At 41.1% G+C, this 20,789-nt stretch overlaps 1 protein-coding gene and 1 long non-coding RNA gene across 2 annotated transcripts; one reads left to right on the plus strand and one right to left on the minus strand.

Moving 5' to 3' along the window:
• Window positions 1–5,125: 5,125 nt before the first annotated feature.
• LOC310856756 (interleukin-6 receptor subunit beta-like) lies at window positions 5,126–14,432 on the minus strand (the record flags this gene model as incomplete). Its single annotated transcript, XM_083762231.1, has 9 exons — window positions 5,126–5,861; window positions 5,970–6,066; window positions 6,166–6,306; window positions 6,406–6,555; window positions 6,894–6,995; window positions 7,631–7,819; window positions 8,073–8,154; window positions 10,768–10,911; window positions 14,427–14,432. The coding sequence occupies 9 exons, from the start codon at window positions 14,430–14,432 to the stop codon at window positions 5,330–5,332; spliced, it is 1,443 nt and encodes a 480-aa protein (XP_083618357.1). The 3' UTR covers window positions 5,126–5,329.
• A 1,929-nt stretch (window positions 14,433–16,361) lies between these two features.
• Window positions 16,362–18,562, plus strand: LOC310855488. Its single transcript, XR_014569001.1, has 3 exons — window positions 16,362–16,488; window positions 16,709–16,792; window positions 18,387–18,562. It is a non-coding gene; the product is annotated as an uncharacterized lncRNA (long non-coding RNA).
• Window positions 18,563–20,789: the final 2,227 nt, after the last annotated feature.

Consider the following 20,789-nt stretch of genomic DNA (forward strand, 5'->3'; position numbering starts at 1 on the left):
CTTTAACTATATAGAAGTGTCTATTTGTACGTCTTTAATGTTTTGATGAATTGAACAATGTGGACCCTGTTGTAAACAAGTGTAATGCTTAATTGGTTCGTCCACTCACAGTTAACAGTCTTTGTATTGAGTTTGTGCTTGAAATGTATTGTAATTCTGCAAACTGTTAATAAATATTTAAATCAATCAATCAAAAATCTCCTTCTCCTTCTCACCGCCGGGTGACACACGCTTGTCGGCAGCTTACATCTGACGCCGCGCGGAGGAGAGCGTCAGATGTAAGTTGTCCGTCCGCAAGTCGTCGGCGAAAACAAAACTAGTTTTAAAACTCCTCGGCCGGGAGGCGTAGCCTACCCGGGTCCCCCGTTCCAAAGGCACGTAGGTTAACCAGTCGGCTAAACAGCCATGACTCGACAGCGAGGTAGCAACAGAGCAACTTATAGCCTACATTAGAATGCGCCTTTGTCTGTGTCAACATCTTGTCACTCAAACGTCCCTCTCACGCCCACTTCGCTAACGAAGAAATAGAGGACTACAGGCGTTTAAATAGGCTTCCGTGTGCGTCTCCTCTAGGAACCGCCCAAAGCCCCGGAAGGATTTAAAGTGAGACCTGACGCGACGGACTTCTGATGCTTTCACGCCCGCCAGTGTATTCACAGCCACTCCCTGTGAATACACTGTCAGGCGTGAAGGCGTCAGTTGGACGTCGCGTCAGGTCTCACTTTAAATCCTTCCGGGGCTTTGGGCGGTTCCTAGAGGAGACACACACGGAAGCCTATTTAAACGCCTGTAGTCCTCTATTTCTTCGTTAGCGAAGTGGGCGTGAGAGTGACGTTTGAGTGACAAGAGGTTGACACAGACAAAGGCGCATTCTAGTGTAGGCTATATGTTGCTGGGTTGCTACTTGGCTATCGAGTCATGACTGTCTAATCGACTGGTTAACATACGTGCCTTTGGAACTGGGGACTGGAGTTTGCCTCCCGGCCGAGTTTTAAAACTAGTTTTGTTTTCGCCGACGACTTGCGCGACGGCCAGCTTACATCTGACGCTGTCCTCCGCGTCAGATGTAAGCTGCCGACAAGCATAAAAATGAAGTGTGTCACCCGGCGGTGAGAAGGAGATTTTTGATTGATTGATTTAAATATTTATTAACAGTTTGCAGAATTACAATACATTTCAAGCACAAACTCAATACAAAGACTGTTAACTGTGAGTGGACGACCCAATTAAGCATTACACTTGTTTACAACAGGGTCCACATTGTTCAATTCATCATTCATATAGTTAAAGAACAGAACAGGAATTCATCATAAAACAGTGTTCCCTAACCGGGAATCGAACCCAGGCCACGGCGGTGAGAGTGCCGCACCCTAACCACTAGACCACCACGGAGATGATGATGAAGTTGATGAGAAGGGCTGTGGAGGCTGAAGAGAACGGGCTATTTTATAAAGTAAAGTTATTTTCAATGTCATGGATCAGGGTTACAGTAAATGACAATGTAATTCAGCCAGGGGTGCCATGGATGAAAAGATTACAGGGGTGATCTGAAGCAAACATGATAACCAATGCTTTACTTTATTTCTTCAGACGATTTTTCAATGTTTTGTTAATAATTTGGACAGAATGTTACTTTGGGCCCGAGCTGCCCACTAACCAGATGTCTTCCTGTATCCCTTGACATGGCTTCACAATTCCCAAACTTTATTTAGGTAATTTGCTATTTGTTTGCATTTCTACTTGTCCCATATAGCACATGGAACCGCGGCGGAGGGGCTATTTCCTACCGTGTTTTGGTGTGGTTTCTTTGAAGACGGTGGAAATGGCTGTTTATGGATATTGAGTATTTTTAATATAAGCCTTCCATTTGGGAAAAACACAGGCTTTAACTATCTTCGGGTGCAGTTGCCCAAATATCAGGCCCATTATTAATTTACAACTGTCATGTCAACCCTGGCGTCACGACACATAGGTCGGCTATTTTCAATATAGGGCATAATTATAAGTTAAAATATTGAAAATACCCTATTGACAAGCTCACAACGGTCGCATAGTGACTTGTTTAGGGCGGCTGGTGTAGATAATCTATTTTGATATATTAGTCCACTTGCCAGAATGTGAACCCATGGCATATTGACTTGAGTACACCAAAGTTGTATGTTAGAAATGTTGAGTGCATTGCAATAAGCTGTGCGTTTGTAGATTGGCTATAGCTATTTTCCTTGAAACTTTGTCAAATGTCCTGATTAATTTTGAATTAATAGCCTACCACAAATCTCCTATGGGAATCACTGGTGCAAAATTGGGCTTGCGACCAGATATTATGTTGAATAGCCAACATGAGTAATATAATGTTAAGTTAGTTGCTCTACTTATCTACCACTATTTATTATTTTATGTTATGTACATAAAATAAGAACATGATGCGATGCCTGGAAATGTGTCTAATTATTATGGCTAATATCTCAACACTACTACTATGTAAGTTTTTATTTGTTCATGTTGTTACCTGCATCGGTTCTATTATGTGTCACTGTTAACCACTGAAACTGAGCGCTATACTTGGTAAATTAATACTTGGTAGTGTAGACTGGGGTCAGCTCTATTCCTGGTTTGCTCTTTCCACATTCTACACCAATTCTCTCGACCAACAAAAATCAATCAAAATGATAAGCTCACATGTGTTGCAGTGTGACACGTGAGCTTGTAGATCTGCTATTTTCAGAATAGGGGCACTTTCCCCCCCATACTTTCTAGTAAGGGTTTTCTAGTAAGAGATGCAATTCTAGTGTTTCTATTCATCTTTAACAACTTGAAAAACTTTGTTTCACAGGATGCCATGCTTGATTCACTGCATAATAAATTTAAAAAAGAAAGGAAGCTACTTGTGTCTAACAATGAAATGGCACGAATAACAGAAAAATGGACTGGAAGGAAGTGACCTCGTCAGACAGAGACAGCTGAGGTTAATCCAAGCACCATGGTAAAAACTGTCAATCTGTTTTAGCTGAAAATTAGTTAGAACGTTAGAATGAACGTTGGGACCTTTATGCTGATACATTTAAAGGTCCAATGTGTTTTTTCAACAATTTTATGCAATTTACTTTAATCTGTAGAACTTGTTTGATTTATAGATTACAAAAGTGGATCACTCACTCACTCACTACTTGACTGACATTTGTTCTCGTGATTTTAAAGGATTATAAAAATAACATTATTATAATAAATTATTGTATTTTTTTAAGGCCTCCAATCGGAAGCAGCAATTCTGCTCTTGCCTGCACTATTCAAGGAGAAACCAGAGTTGCTGTTTGAAGTTGAGGTTAGCCATGAAGCACTATGTAATTGAAGCACATTGTATTATTGCATTAGTTTTTATATTATCATATGGTTGTTTCTGTTTTTGACGCAGTGGCTCTGCAGGAGACTAGCCAGAGGGTGTGCGTTTCTCTGATGGTTAATGGTATTCCCTCTCCCCAGGGCCAAGCTCAGACCAGCACTGACACCAAAGATGATGCTGAAAGGCTGCAGGGAGGGTCACCCCAAGAAATATGACCACATCATGCTGTCGATGGATGACCAGGTAATCACAGAGGAGAGTGTGGACATCTCAATGGCACTGGGACTCCTACTGTGCATATATTTTGTGTTCAGAATCCAGTACCCTAAAGGACTGAAAAAGACACTGACCTTTTTGGAGTGTGTTGTTCTGAAATTGAAGGATGCAGGCAAACTTCATGTCACAGTAAAAAGAGTGTACAACTCCATCTATGAGTAGCATGTATGTAGGAGTCAGTGTTCTCTCTCCATGTCTGAAGAGAGTCAGCTAAAAAGCAAGGACTTTGCCACTGGACTGGGCCTCTTCTAATTCTGGAGTGTACATTTTGTTTTAGTCAAAAACAGTCAAGTGTGTTGTTGACAATTATATATGTTGTTTCACTTGTTGTGTTGTGTGTGTGTGTGTGTGTGTGTGTGTGTGTGTGTGTGTGTGTGTGTGTGTGTGTGATGAAATGAAGGCTCTGGGATGTTATGTGTGTGTGTGTGTCTTTGATGAAATGAAGGCTCTGTGATGTGTGTGTGTGTGTGTGTGTGTGTGTGTGTGTGTTCCATTTGTTTGCAATATAGTAACTGCGACCTAGCTACCTAATCATCCATCTTCAACTGCTTATCCGTAGTCGGGTCGCGGGGCAACAGCTCCACCAGAGTGCTCCAGATTTCCCTCTCCAGAGCAACATCAGTGACTTCCTCCTGGGGGATTCCGAGACGTTCCAAGGCCAGTGAGTCGATGTATTTCCTCCAACTGTGCCTTGGTCTGCCCCGGGGTCTCCTCCCAGTGGGACGTGCGTCGAGGACCTCCCTAGGTAGGCGCCCGAGAGGCATCCTAACCAGATGCCCGAACCACCTCAGCTGACTCCTTTCCAGGTGAAGGAGCACGCGATTCTACTCCGAGTCTCTCTCGTGTGACTGAACTTCTCACCCTATCTCGATCTAAGGGAAATGCCAGCCACCCGTCGAAGAAAACTCATTTCGGCTGCTTGTATTCGCGACCTTATTCTTTCGGTCATGACCCACACTTAGACTTAATATATTAGTGCCCCTCACTTCACACAGGTGTGATTTCTTAATACCATGGGACCCTGGCTGAAATTCACCAGCAAGACATAAGCCTAAACCCAAAACAAACTATAAGCTGGTCACCAGCTAAAACCAGCATAAACTGGTGACCAGCAAAACCAGCAAAATACCAGCTAAGACCAGCATAAACTGGTGACCAGCATAAGCTGGTTACCAGCAAAACCATCAAAATACCATCTAAGACTAGCATAAACTGGTGACCAGCTACCAGTTTAAACCAGCATGGACCAGCAAAACCTAGCTGGTCAGTCACCAGCTAAGACCAGCAAGATGGCATCCAAAACACACTCTAAAGCTGGTCACCAGCTAAGACCAGCAAAAGGTGGTCACCAGCTAAGACCAGCAAGAAAGTTGCTGGTCCAGCTTATGCTGGTCTATGCTGGATTTTTCAGCAGGGCTGATGGGAACTGTGCTGTGGCCCCATGCTATTTTGCTGGCTGACTGAGTGAACACAACATTGTGACAAAAAATATATTTTATTAGAGGTATTAATATGTATCTTCAAAGTGTAAAAGATGACAAATATGCATAGCAGACATTTTGCGCATTATCAAAATCAATTCATTCAACAATGAGGGCTACATCTAATTCACATGCAATTTCAGCATTAGCAGTTAGCACCTTTGTCAAAACATTTAGGGTTTGAGGTTTATAAAGTATCCTTATTAAAGTTCACTTTGAGCATCAGTCATGACTAATGCTCTGAGCAAAGGAAAGTCATCCCAAACAGTAGCTGATTCTCTCTTTGTTTGGTTAGCATCGTGACATTCTCAAAGAAATACGGTTGCATGGGCATTTCATCAGTGATGTTCTCGTAGCTCATTGGGCTTAAGGGTTCATCAGAATCCAAAAGGGGCTGTGTGGACTCAGAACGCAAATAGGCATGAGGATGGTCGGCTGGCTGGCTTGGAACAGAACCTATCACAGTGGCATATGGGACTGAATCACTGTTTGACCTACAGTACCCAGAGCTGATTGGGGAACCACAAATAGACTCTCCCAGGTCACTGGTGTCCTCTGCACCACTGTCTACCCAGCACACATCACCTTTCTTATCTAGCTGCTTAGGCATTTCCAGGAGACTCAGATGGGAGAGGTACACTGGATCGGTCTCTTGATTGTCCTGGAGAGGGGGCGCATCCTGCAAAGTTATAGATTTTGGTACCCAGGGCCTGATGCTGCTGTTAGCTGGGTCAGGAATTAAAGGCCAAAAATGCACCTTTAGCCTGCAGAGGAGAAATGAAATTATTCCTAATGAGTACAAATGAAGCAGCACAGCACACCACACTGTGCACAGCATAGGAGTTTAGAATTAAGTTCTCATCAGTTCTCACCGTTTGTTATTTAAGAAACAAATCATGATGGGGATAGTGATCAACATCATTAATCCAAACACGCACACGGCTACAATAATCGAAAGAGTGGCTGCATCTGAAAGGGAAAAAACAAATACACAATGAAAGGTGTGCAATATAAATGTGCTGTAGGAGTGTAGGCTATATTCCATAGAAAGCCAGTGATCATACTGACCCATTTGTGGTGCTTTGAAAGTAATTGTCGACCCATTCATACTTCCACCACCTGTGCTAACCATGATGAACGCTGTGTACAATGATGCAGTGTTAAGCTCTTTCAGCACTACCATTCTCTTTTCCAGGTCAGCTTCACAAACTGAAAAAATAAAAATAATTAACATTGTCCCGTATTTTAATCCATAAAACATACAACAGGATATTTGAAATGATCCATAATAAGGGTTGTTTCCCCCACCTTTTTTGTGTTCTTTTTCATCCCAAAAGAATACCCTATAACTACTAATGATTCCATTCCTTTGGCCCAACGGAATTTCATCCCAAGTAAGCTCAACAGAAGACCACCAGTCCACCTCTTCGGTTCTTATCTCTGGTACCATGGATGGGGCTGTAAAAAGGGACGTCCATGAGTAAGTGTGGTTGTGGATTATGAGCATTAAATCAGCACACTGCTGAAGCATTGTTTTCAGTTTGAGAACATATTTTAGGGATACAGCTGAAATTTGTTTTGAGACCTCTCTGCTGGTTGATGTTGAAAGAGGTTATTCACTTTAATTCCACAAGAGGGCGTTAGTGTATAACAATAAATCGGGATTGGGACAAGGTACTGAAAACATTTTCATGCTGGAGGCAGGATTTTTTTCCTTCTTCAAAGAAGAAATAACCCACCCCCCACACCCTTTCCCGTGCTTTTATGTGATCACCTCTATGTCTTTAGTGACTTACCCTTTTGTCTCGAGTAGGCATTAACAGTCAGAGGAAGGCCTATCCCATCCTTATACCTCGGATATACAGAGATCCGATAGGGCTCGTAGGGATCAAAGCTGCCTAGCGAAGCGAGTGACAAGGTTGGAGTGGATCAGTGCCCAAGAAGAAATAGTTATTTAACAAAATTGCCTGTTTAAAACTATAACAGCACATTGGTTAATGCAGATATGTATCATCAAGATCAAGGACACCAAAGAAATATGCTGAATAAAAAAAAGATAGGTGAATACTAAGGTAAAAAAATAATTAATAGTTATCACCATGAAACTTCCCCAGTTGATTACTTACTACACGAACACGTATTACAAGTTTTCTGAAATTGTACATTTAAATATGCAAATTAGGCATTATATAGCAAAATATGCATAAAATATAAAATAGCTACTACTGTGGAAGGGTTATCATATATTAATTTAGTTATATTGGCTCTATAAACAATTTAATATAGGTATGGTTTTGCCCACTCAATTCATAATTAACGTTCTAATTTTGGAGCTCTGGCTCATGGACCGGGCCGGTTCAACTCTGGTGGAAAAGGGGCCTATGTGATACACACAAACACACAACACTGGGAAATCAATCAATCAAATCATCACAAATGTGGTACACACAAACACACAAAGCTGGGCATAGGAGGGTCTAGCGCCCCTCAAAAATAGACCCTAATACTTAGTACTATAACTTAAAATATTTACCGGTTATTAAGAGGCTTGATTGGTTTCTGTCAGCCAGGTCAAAGAAGGTGAGGGAGGGGTCCGTTTTTAACAAAGGTCTCCATTCCACCACAAAATCAGTGATGTCAAAGGAGGCCTGGGTTTTCCACTGAACCAGCAGGCTTCTGTCATCATGAGGAAGGACTGTAACGTCCAATAATGCAGCACGAGCTGGGAGCATGAAAAACATTACTCACACAGTGCACAGTGTATTTTCTAAACAAACCCAACCTTACTTAAACATGTTAGTGTTATTGGTTTAATGTTCAACCTGTCCAAACTTGATCAATTCATGTTTTTGTATACAATATCAGGCTACTCAGTGGAACTTTAACATCCTGTATCTATTCTTTTCATTGGATTTCACCAGATGTTTAAAGCAATTGTGAAGTTTAATGCCTCTAGCATTTTAATGCAGAATCACCTTTCTGTTGAAGAAGAGGAACTTTAGTGAGGTTGGATTTTCCTGCTGCATTTCTAGCACATAAGAAGATTTTATGGATGATCTGCAAGCTCACAACGTGTCACCTCCGCAACAAGTTGTGAGCTTGTAGATCGGCTATTTTCAGCAGCACGCGGAAATATGGAGGATGAGACGTTCAGAAACGTAATTTGCCCTCACAATAAAGCATCAGCTGTCAGAGATGTGGCATCATTATTTTTCAAATGGCCCATAATTATGATGTTGACCAGACAGAATCAAAATTGAAAAGGATTACACTCAGCAGGGGTGCCCAACAGGTAGATCGTGATCTACCAGTAGATTAAAGGCTTTACAGGTAGATCACATGACATGGCCCTAAATACCACCTGCCCACTATACCAAGACAGAGACACATACTTCCCACAGATTACAAACACCCACACACACCACGTGAGTTTGAATCTATGACCAATGACAACTCCCATACCTGTGCAAATACGGCAGCAAGATTTGTGAACTGTTGTGACAAGAGGATATCTTGGAGGATAATGGTATACAACCACCCTAAGGACTACCATCTGTGCCAAGTAGACCGCTGGACCAGCTTGTACATGTAAACAGAGCTGCTACCTTTAAACAGAGCTTAAATCAGATTTCTTTTTTCCTGTATACTATTTAAATAGTCCTGAGAAAAGAATGCTGCCATTTGTCCCAAAGTGACTGCAAAGAATTGCTTCTATTTGTTTAAAAAAAAGCTTTATGTACTGTATATAACAATGCAACATAGCTCTGTTTACAAAATGCTGTACCCCCTCCATCTGTATATTCTTTCCTCATTTTCAACTGTTTTTATTGTATTGTACTTGAATTGTGTCCTGCAGCAGAGCAAGTCAATAACTCACCCGATCCCGTCGGCTGGTCAGAGTCTTCCTCCGTTTGATCTCATCCTGTGTCCCGGCCAACTACATTTTGTTCTGTTGCTTCATATTTTCAAAGGCCCTGTTACAGGCTTCTAGTGAATGACAAATTACAACAAAAATGCATTATGATCTCTAAATGTATTATATTAAGGCATCTCAAAAGAATGCTGATAGAAATTAGCAGCCAAAATGTAAACTGTCAAACTAAATGGGGTTACTCTGACGAACATTTTCTGTTTATTGAGAGCAAGAAGAGACAGGGAGACCCCTATTATTTAGCAAACGCATACAGACATGATTACTATTTGAATAGAAAACTAACCTATTTAACAAAAAAACACACCAATATTACATTTTGCAATATTTGATGGTCAGTGTGCCATCCGTTAGCTTTAACTGTGTCAAATCAACACTAATCTACAATTTAGGCATTTAGCAGCTGACACTTTATCAAGAGTGATTTACAGTAGCCTAAGCAAGGTAAACATACATAGAATGCAGAGACAGTGTAGTGCCTCAGTAAACTAGGATCACATGGTAAGCCAGGTGACCAAATTGATAATATTACCACTTTAATGATGCTGCAGTCACACAGGATCAAGCAAGCGGTAGACAGCAAAATATTTTAACATTGATGCAGTCTGCCGTTACCGTGGCCAGTTCTGGCTGCCGTGCCGTCCTGTTCCATTTACCGTTCTGCTACTGTCCACTAAAATGACTTTGGTTTGCCGTCTGCCTGATCCCATGTGAATGCAGCATGAGTCCCCAAATAAATGTGATATTAGACTTACTCCTGATCAAGTGGGTGCCCCAGTCGGGCTCTGTAGGCTATCCCTGATCGCTTGAATGACCGCCTTGGTGACACGCTCATTGTGATCCTTCCTGAAGCTGTGGATAATGACACTTTTAAGATAACGCTCATACAGAAATATAATTTAAATACAAATTGCCATTGGCTATAGGTTTTGTTATTTCACAAAACTGAGGTAAAAAGAAAACGTACAAGTCAGTTGGCTGGACGTGCCAGTCCGCCCCCAGCTCTCTGTAGGTGTCCCGGACAGCGGCCTGTAGGGACATTAATACAGTGGTGTCTAATCATGCTTCATGGAGAGGGCATAGATAATATCGGTACATGCTTAATGCCATTATACATGGATAATATTGCACATACTGTTATACTAACAGTAATATAGATGATTGAGGATCCCCCATGCAGATCAGCTCAATGTGCACACATCGTTTTCTCACTCAACAGTAAACAAACCAACGTACAGTAGCCTATACAGTAAGTGTATACAGGGTATTTGCATAAGTCACAATTGAATGACTTTCAAGACCTTTTCAATACCCACATAAGAAACCCCCTAAGAAAGCAGAAAACATGAAAAAAGATGATCTACAAGCTCACAACGATTCCCAGTTTGAGGCGTTGTGGCTAGCTTGTAGATCAGCTACTTTCAAACATTTGAAGAACAGAGTCAAACTAAATGTAACGCCTACAATTCCAAGTGCTTGTCAGGTAAAATATGAATATTCTGGGTAGGGTCACGGCCATACATTTAGGGTAAGGGGTTCTAGAGTTGTACAAGCTTGTAGATCGTCTAATAAAATAAGAAAAGAGCAGAGCTAAATAGCTTGAACTTTATGGAAGTTTAATCTGCAACACAATATGTAGTGGGGCGTCCATGCTTAATTTCTCTCAGATATTAGGGGTCCTTCATGGCCTGAAAAATGTTGAGGATAAAGATAAATAGGTAGATTAAGTACATACCGACAACTCTTGGGGAATCTTTTGGCTGGCAGGAGGAGGCGTTTGCAGGATGGATGCCTCCATCCTGCATGTCCAGCCTCTCTGTCACCCCTGAGAAGCCCTCCTGGACTGCACTGAGTCCACCCTCCTGGTGAGATGTGTTACCGCTCTACAAATGTGAGGGGGAAATAAATAAGTTAGGATTTAATTACTTACTAGTCAGTGAACTCAACCATGAAGCAACATGAGCATGAAGCAACATATGAACATGAAACACATAAGACATTGCTTCAAAATGAATGTACACAAGACAGGATCACAACAGTTCATATCAAGTGTGTTGCTATTTGTTCATATAAAATACACCATTGGTTTGTAGGCATTGGTGAATAAAGAACTCAAGCCCAGTAAGAAATGCATAATCAATAGTGATGGGAGATTAATCAGCAAACATCGGTATCGGCAGATTCTATTTTATTTTAATTTATTAAACAGCATCGGTCCGATTAATCAATCAATTGTCTTTTCAGATAAACAAGCCCAAAGTAACAGTTTGAGTAGATCTACAAGCTCACAATATTAAATAGGCTTAAGGTATTAAAGTTAAATTTGTCTGCAGTGCAGATACCCCGTTTCATTTGCCATTTGAAAATAGCAGACCTACAAGCTCACAATGTGTTGATGCATTGTGAGCTTGTAGAGTGGCTATTTTCAAAAGATTTGTACACATTTTGAACTTGTGAAATGGGACATTCTGCAATAAGAGTACTCTTACTATTAGTACACTTTGATGCCAATACTGTGGTACTTTTACTTGAGTATTTTGAATACAGGTCCATACTTGTAACTGCACATCTACATTACAGTATTTATACTTTTACTAAAAGTAAAACATTTGAGTACTTTTTCCATCACTGCTCATCTGCACATCCCTAATAAGTACAAATTAACTACATTTTCTGTTGAAACAATTTATTTTCCAGAGGGAATGTTTGCCATAAAAAAAAAAATTGTGGGCGTGTTGTGAGTCTCCAGGTTTTCTTCAGAATATGTATGACACTGTACTATTATATGACACTATGCCTATGGCATATTAGGAGTCCAACAGTACAGGTTATCAAATGTTTTATTTGGGACCCCACATTTAATAAGAACCCAACTGTGAGGGTAAATTGGTTCCATTTGTAAAATCTCGTTGTTAACATACAGACCTCTATGGTCATCATCTTTATGATTCTGATTATAATGCATTGTCCACTCATTTTGTATGGCCGTGGCAAAAAATATATTTCGACAAAAATGTCCACCACACAAGCCAGCCACTGCAGCCAGCATACCAGACCGCATATCAACTATTCCATAGCCTTATGATGAACGAACAAACATGCAATGAAACGTGCAGCTTGTGGATACCATGGTTTACTGGCTGTACAGTAGGAACTGTAGAAAAAGCCATACTGCTCCATTGCATGTTCTGATAAGGAACATATTCATTTTAGTTTGGGAACATTCAAAGCGGAGTGTAAATAATAAAATGAACCACGCGCTAGAGACCTGCAAGACGGGGCCCTTACCGGCCCGTCAAAGGGCCGTCTCTGTCCCTGACCAACGGGCCGTGGGCCGGGTGGGCTCACGTATATTAATTTTCCGATGTGAATTTCACCTGGACTTGCTTCAGCAGCGCGCTGCTGTCTACTCCATAGTGACGTGACACTAACCCCTCCACAGTCCACACACACAAGCACACTAAAATCTGGCCAAAACTATAAAGACTTTCATTTCTGTAGTTTTAACTCTTTTGTTTCCATGTTTAATGAATACATGTTCATGTGGTTTGCTGTGAGTTGTGTCCATTGTTCAGCAGCTGTAGCTTGTTGATATAAAACACATTGAATGTTTAAGTTGTCAGTATAGGCCTATTTGTGTAAAACGTGCAGTTGAAACAAGGTTTTGTAGTCTAGACTCTAGACTAGAGAGTTGAGTCACTGGCTGCCACCAGACTTTACACAACGCCTCATTGTAACCCTTTACTGCCACCTGGTGGAAGAAACACTTCATTTGAACCCATGCAGCATCTACAATTCTAGAACCTTATGCAAAAACAGAGCCAATCTACAAGCTCACAACGACGTTATGTGAGCTTAGATCTACAAGCTCACAACAACGTTATGTGAGTTTAGATCTACAAGCTCACAACGACGTTATGTGAGCTTAGATCTACAAGCTCACAACGATGTTATGTGAGCTTAGATCTACAAGCTCACAACGACGTTATGTGAGTTTAGATCTACAAGCTCACAACAACGTTATGTAAGTTTAGATCTACAAGCTCACAACGACGTTATGTGAGCTTAGATCTACAAGCTCACAACGATGTTATGTGAGCTTAGATCTACAAGCTCACAACGATGTTATGTGAGCTTAGATCTACAAGCTCACAACGTTATGTGAGTTTAGATCTACAAGCTCACAACGACGTTATGTGAGCTTAGATCTACAAGCTCACAAGGACGTTATGTGAGCTTGTCCGTGGCTCAAATGGGTCTGAGAGGCTAAATGTCATCAAATGGTGGTCTGCGGCTCAAATGGGTCTGAGAGGCTAAATGTCATCAAATGGTGGTCTGCGGCTCAAATGGGTCTGAGAGGCTAAATGTCATCAAATGGTGGTCCGTGTCTCAAATGGGTCTGAGAGGCTAAATGTCATCAAATGGTGGTCCGTGGCTCAAATGCTGAGTAAATAATGGACCTTGTTAAAGGAGAATTCCATACTAAAAGGCTTTCTTACCTTTCTTTGTAGTTGTTACGTCCCCATCAAAGAGGTCCAGGTGTTATTTTGTGCAAAAGCTCCTTATTGGCTATTTCCCCTACCATAAGCCCTAAATGAATTGCATTGAATTGAATGGGATGTATGGGGTGTTGTGCTAATTTGCTTATTTCCATCTAAATAAGTAGTAAAGTGTGCCGCTTGGGTTATTATTTACATTATGAAGAGAGGATATATACAAAAAATATATTATTTTGAGCGATGGAAATAAGCGAATTAGCACAACACCCCATACATCCCATTCAATTCAATGCAATTCATTTAGGGCTTATGGTAGGGGAAATAGCCAATAAGGAGCTTTTGCACAAAATAACACCTGGACCTCTTTGGTGGGGATGTAACAACTACAAAGAAAGGTAAGAAAGCCTTTTAGTATGGAATTCTCCTTTAAGGAAAATATTGAAAACCACTGATGTACTTTGTTTACTGTATAGATTCCCAAACCTTTTATTATTATTTTTTATTCCACGATTTTTTTTCACCCCGTGTCAATGTGATACCCTACGTACGCCAACCTGGGGAGAGCAACGGACTTGAACTCATGCTTCCTTCATACATGAGTGTCCAAGTTGCTCCTTTACACCTGACAGGGGGGGAAGTTTCCCTGGTTGGACGTAGCGCGTGGAAGGAACACGTTATTCCAACCCGTTCCTTTCCCCTCCATCAGGCGCACAAGTGTAATGCTTTATGCAGTTTATGTATTTTTTGTATTGAGTTGTACTTGGAATTCTGCAGTTGGCAGCTCCACCCTTGACAACGTCTCCCCTGTGGGTTCCTGTCCCTCCCTTGATTCTGACAGTAAGTGTCTTTCTCAACAATGCCACAAAGCCAACTTCCCTATTCTTCTCTCTCTCTCTCACCGACATGTCTTCATCAACAATGCCACTATACCAACTTCTCTATTCTTCTCTCTCTCACACAAGACACTATAAAGGTCATTGACCCTTTCAGTTCAACCAGGTCTTTCTGAAGGGTTCTATCTGGTGCAGAGCTGTGCTTCAGAGGGTCACCACTTATACAAACTACCCTGACCTCGACCCTGACCTCGACCCTGACCTCGACCTTGACCCTGACCTTGACCCCTACAGCCTACAGTCCAATATATTGTCTTTGTATAAATGGCAATGTGTGAAAACAGACTCTTCAAAGAATTTAATACAATTAAAACAGTCTCTTTCACATCATGAGAATGTGAATGAAACACAAGAAATGTGTATGAAATTCAAATGACTATAGTTGGGACTTCTGATATAAGATAAGGAACAACATCAGATATTTACATTGTGTACTGGTCCATATCTTATCCTTTAAATGAAGCAACAGATAAGGAACAACATCAGATATTTACATAGTGTACTAGTCCATATCTTATCCTTTAAATGAAGCAACAGATAAGGAACAACATCAGATATTTACATAGTGTACTAGTCCATATCGTATCCTTTAAATGTAGCAACAGATAAGGAACAACATCAGATATTCACATAGTGTACTAGTCCATATCGTATCCTTTAAATGTAGCAACAGATAAGGAACAACATCACATATTTACATAGTGTACTAGTCCTGTAGTCCATATCTTACGGGTAATTTTCATTCATGGATTTCCCTCCAGAGTGGAACGCCGTACTGTATTATGTTTACAATGAGGCTTAATGGCATGTCAAGTCATCATTAGACGTCATGTTGTCTGTTCCGTTTATATCTGTCCCTCCAGAATAAAAATAAAGAAACACACACCGAGGGCTCCAATGCTCCAAAGTGTCACATTACTGCCCAGCCCTCTAGGAGAGATTGTGGCGCTATAGTGCCACAGAAATATACAGAGAAGAAGAGTCACTTCTGCCAGAGCCAGGCAGGGGCCCCTAGGGGGCGGACGAGGGCCCCAGAGCAGGATCTGTAGTGTAGCGAGGGGCCCCTAGGGGGCGGACGAGGGCCCCAGAGCAGGATCTGTAGTGTAGCGAGGGGCCCCTAGGGGGCGGACGAGGGGCCCAGAGCAGGATCTGTAGTGTAGCCAGGGGCCTATAGGGGACGGACGAGGGGCCCCAGAGCAGGATCTGTAGTGTAGTTAGGGGCCTATAGGGGGCGGACGAGGGCCCCTAGAGCAGGATCTGTAGTGTAGCTAGGGGAAAAGAAACATATACAGTGAGGGGGGGGGGGGGGGACTAATTTAGTCCCTTGTTTGTGCCGAATCTGGGTTGTACATGGTTTGTTGCACTCCCTCTGGTGTTGTGGGTGTGGACTTCGTTTACATTAAGGAAGTATTTAGACAGGTACGTATAGGTATCTTGGTGGTGTATCGAATCTTGTGAACCAGACCCATTGCAAGATGCTGTACTCTGTCGTCGACCCTAAGCCATCCCAGCCTGTCAAAGTGGGCAGTGCATGCATGTCTTTGTTTTGAATTTCCTCAGAAATGATGCCGGTGGATTGACACATATGAGTCAATCCACCGGCATCATTGCTGAGGAGATTTACACCACAGTAGCTGCTTTCTGATTGGCTGGAAGCAGTGCAATTTGACCACATCGCTGTTCTCTCAAAGAGTCCATCTTCAAACGTCCTCTCTTGTGACTTCTGTCCGATCAATCTGTACAAGGAGAGCAGTCTGAAAACCCACTACGATATCTGAAGACGTGTACACCTCAACTGGAGTCAACTCAACTCAGAAACTCAACTCAACTCAACTCAGAAACTCAACTCAACTCAATTAAACTCAGAAACTCAACTCAACTCAATTCAACTCAACTCAACCTAAAATGTCTGAAGACAGCATCTACACCACACCAGAGCCGACCGACGACACTTATGAAACCCTCAGTGTTTCTGCCCCTGAGAACACAGCACAGCCTGGAGGTATAGAACTAACCGACTACGAAAACCTCAGAGGTTCTGACCCTGGGAACACAGCACAGCATGGAGGTAAAAAAAATAAGAAAACTACTACTACAATAATAATAATAATAATAATAATAATAAAATGATTTAAGTAACACATCTATCGATCTTACGCAATAGCATCACAGGGCCTCTCTTGTGCTCTCAATGCTTTATTGGATGTGTTTAATGGAATTCGCTTTTATTCACATTATGCCTTAATGTATACAATAATAGTGAAAATGTGTCTGATGTTTACATTCAGGATTTAAGAAGAATTTCTTCAAAGCTGTTGCAGCGTGTGTGGGGCTGCTCCTATTGGCTGGCATCATTGTCCTGGTCATACTCAGTGAGTAGCATTTTATAAACACTACTGTATCTTTATGTCTCATATTTGAGTGAGGAATAGTTTCATTGATTGATTGATTGAATACATTATTAACAGTTTGCCAAAAAGAGCACAGGAAAGTACAGTTCAATACAAAGTCTGATATTTGAGGATTTGGTGCGTGTGTGTGTGTGTGTGTGTGTGTGGGTGCGTGCATGCGTGCGTGTTCGTGGATGTGTGTGTGTGTGTGTGTGTGTGTGTGTGTGTGTGTGTGTGTGTGTGCATGCATGGATTTTGTTTTTTTTAACCTTTAACCAGTAAAAACCACATTGAGACTGAAGTCTCTTTTACACAGTGTGAACTGGCCAAGACAAGAGGCAAAATAAGTGACACAGCTCTGCCAGTAACAAACAAAAAATACACAACAAAAAACAGGACAGACATACAATGCTCATAAATACAGTACCCACTACCGAAGAAGCTCAAAGTGAGAACAGGAACGTTTAGTAACGCGACCAATGAGGACTAATAAATAAAAACTAAGCAACGGAAATTCCCAGTGACTAAAAAGCAAGCAGACATTTTCTATACATCAAAGCAGGAGCAGTGTATGGGAAGTGTGCCCATGATGGCAAGCTGTGCCCTAGTTTTGTTCTGCTTTTAACTGTGTTCTTGTACTGTTTTTAACCTGTAGCCTACGGCGACCTTGAGTGCCCTGAAAGGCGCCTTATAAATAAAATGTATTATTATTATTATTATTAGAAAAGCAGAACATTCTGTAGATGGGGATGAATGAGTGTGTGTGTGTGTGTGTGTGTGTGTGTGTGTGTGTGTGTGTGTGTGTGTGTGTGTGTGTGTGTGTGTGTGTATGTATGCAATAAGTCACAATATGAGTGCATTGACACATGCAGAGCATATACAGCCAACATTATAGACATTTTGTCATGAACAGGTATCCACCAACACCAAAATAAATGACTGCAGTGTGGACCTTTAGGACCTGGTCCTGTCTGCTAACTGTCTGTCCCTCTGGACACATAGTGGACTTAATGGCTTTACAATGACAAACGCTACATTACAGATTGACTGTCTGTCCATGTGGACACAAAGTGGACTTAATGGCTTTACAATGACAAACGCTACATAACAGATCTGTCTGTCCCTGTGGACACATAGTGGACTCAACCCTGCAAGACCTGGATATATTTCTACTTGCAAAAAAGAGATTTCAACCTTACTACTACTTTCTACTACTAGGACTTTGCAGAGGACATTATGTTATGCACATTTATAATGACGCTAGATGGCAGATTCACTAAGTCTGTCCATGTGGACACATAGATACTTTACAATGGCAGATTCACTAAGTCTGTCCATGTGGACACATAGATACTTTACAATGACAAACGCTACATGGCAGATTCACTAAGTCTGTCCATGTGGACACAGATAGATACTTTACAATGACAAACGCAACATGGCAGATTCAAACTCCTAGAACTTCAACCCCTGTAGCAACCAGACACCTCTCTTTGTCTCATTGTCAAATGCAGACTTATGATCACAATAAAGCTGGATGTAATACTAATCAGTTTGTTGATTATCCTTCTTGCAGATTTGGACCTGACTAAACAGAGAGACCAGTGGAAGACCAGTTTTGATGAGTTCCAGACCAGACTTAACAACATGACTGAACAGAGAGGCCAGCTACTGACCAGACTTAACAACATGACTGAACAGAGAGGCCAGTTCCAGACCAGACTTAACAACATGACTGAACAGAGAGGCCAGTTACTGACCAGACTTAACATGACTGAACAGAGAGGCCAGCTACTGACCAGACTTGACAACATGACTGAACAGAGAGACCAGTTACTGACCAGACTTAACAACCTGACTGAACAGAGAGGCCAGTTACTGACCAGACTTAACAACCTGACTGAACAGAGAGACCAGTTACTGACCAGATTTAACAACCTGACTGAACAGAGAGACCAGTGGAAGACCAGTTTTGATGAGTTACTGAGCAGACATACCAACCTGACCGAACTGAAAAGGATTCATTGTGGTCAGTGAGACGTCACTGTGTTTATACATTCTTATATCATGTTGTTCATCATTTTGTCATTAATCACATTAAAAACAGTGTCTAACATTATATTTTGTCGTTAGAATCACATGGATTTACATTTGGTGATGGTGTGTGTTACTACTACTCTACTGAGAAGAAGACCTGGGAGGACAGCAGAGCAAACTGTACAGCCAGACAATCTGACCTGATGACCATAAAGAGCAGAGAGAAGCAGGTGCAGTGTGTGTGTGTGCGCGTGCGCGCGCGCATTAGTGCGTGCGTGTGTGTGTGTGTGTGTGTGTGTGTGTGTGCGCGCATTAGTGCGTGCATTAGTGCATGCTGTAACCTATACTCCATCTCCGTCTGTCCAGGACTTTGTTGTCAGACTCGTCAGATCCAAGTCTGTGTGGATTGGATTGACCGACAGGGACGAGGAAGGAGTGTGGAAGTGGGTGGATGGAACACCACTGACCACACCAACGTAAGACTTTACCTTCATTATTCTACTGAGGCCCATTCTATAAACGCCTCCTAAATACTGACCTAAGTTTTCTGAAAAACTAATATTTACATAGCATCACATTTTCTTCTTTTTTTAATACTGTAGGTCTACATACTGTAAAGAACCCCAAAAGGGGTTCCCGCCCAGAATTTAAAGGGAATCAAAGGCTATAATACAACAGTTACTCTGTATCCATTGTCTATTTCATTGCCCAGTTAATTTGTACGTAAATATATAATCATTATATATATTTGATCTGAATGTTTGGGTTTTTTTTTATCATGACTTCTAATTATATTACATTATATTATAATGTAATATAATTTGAAGTCATGATTAAAAAAAAAACTAAACATTCAGATAAAATCCTTGTTGTGAAGGTATTGTAATGTATTAATGTTTCTACTTCTACAGGTACTGGGGCCCTGGTGAGCCTGACGTTGATGAAGGAGAAGACTGTGCTGCGTTTTATGCTTATGATGGAGGATGGTACGACTATCCATGTGGGTTGACACGCGATTGGATTTGTGAAATAGTTTTCTAGTTATGCATCTTTTTTTCTGAGTACACCAAATAGACATTTGGTATTGTGCTATTTTGGGAAATGTTCCCCCCAGAATATTCATGCTGGGGTTCAAGAGGATAATTCATATTATTCAGATAAAGGGGAGACTATGTAATGTATGTAATCAATGTAATGTAATCAATGAATAACAGCCATCTGTTTCATTTTAACACCACAGACAGATTGATCAATAAAGTGTTTATGATGAAACTGGGTTTGGTCCAAATCAGTTTGTTAAAGGACCACTTCACCACTTTTCAACCTGTCTTCATATAATAGGTCCTCACTAATAAGTTAATAACTCTCAAAGATTGTCAAAGATAGTGATTTAAAGTGGCCAGAAATGTGCCAGCAAATTTTGATTTTAGTTTTAGTCATAGTCTCTTGAATAGTTTTAATCACATTTTAGTCACCAAGAATGTTTTAGTGTTATAGTCTAGTTTTAGTCGACAACATATAATATAACTACATCTACAGTTGATTTAATCGAACAAAATGTATTGCCGCAACTTGTGAGCTTGTAGATCGTCTATTTTCAGCATGCAACCAATTGTAAAATGACTTATAGTGGATCTCTTGTCCACTAATCCCTTCCTAACATTTTAGTCTAATTTATATTTGTATATTTAGTCTAAAAATGTCATTTAAGACTAAAATGTCATTAGGCCTATAGCTTAGTTTTCATTTAGTTTCCATGTAGTTTTCGTCAGTGGAAAAAGGTCGACGAACATTTTCGTCTTAGTTTTAGTCGACGAAAACAACACTGGTTTGCGTGTGGATGAGCCCTTCGCACACGTATCATTGAACATAGGAGTAGTCAACTTAGGACATAGGGAGACATTGCTGTTGCACCACTCAATAATAGGTAAAATAGCTATAA

Source organism: Protomyctophum parallelum (assembly GCF_964188405.1).
Source record: "Protomyctophum parallelum genome assembly, chromosome: 3".
Taxonomy (NCBI): domain Eukaryota; kingdom Metazoa; phylum Chordata; class Actinopteri; order Myctophiformes; family Myctophidae; genus Protomyctophum; species Protomyctophum parallelum.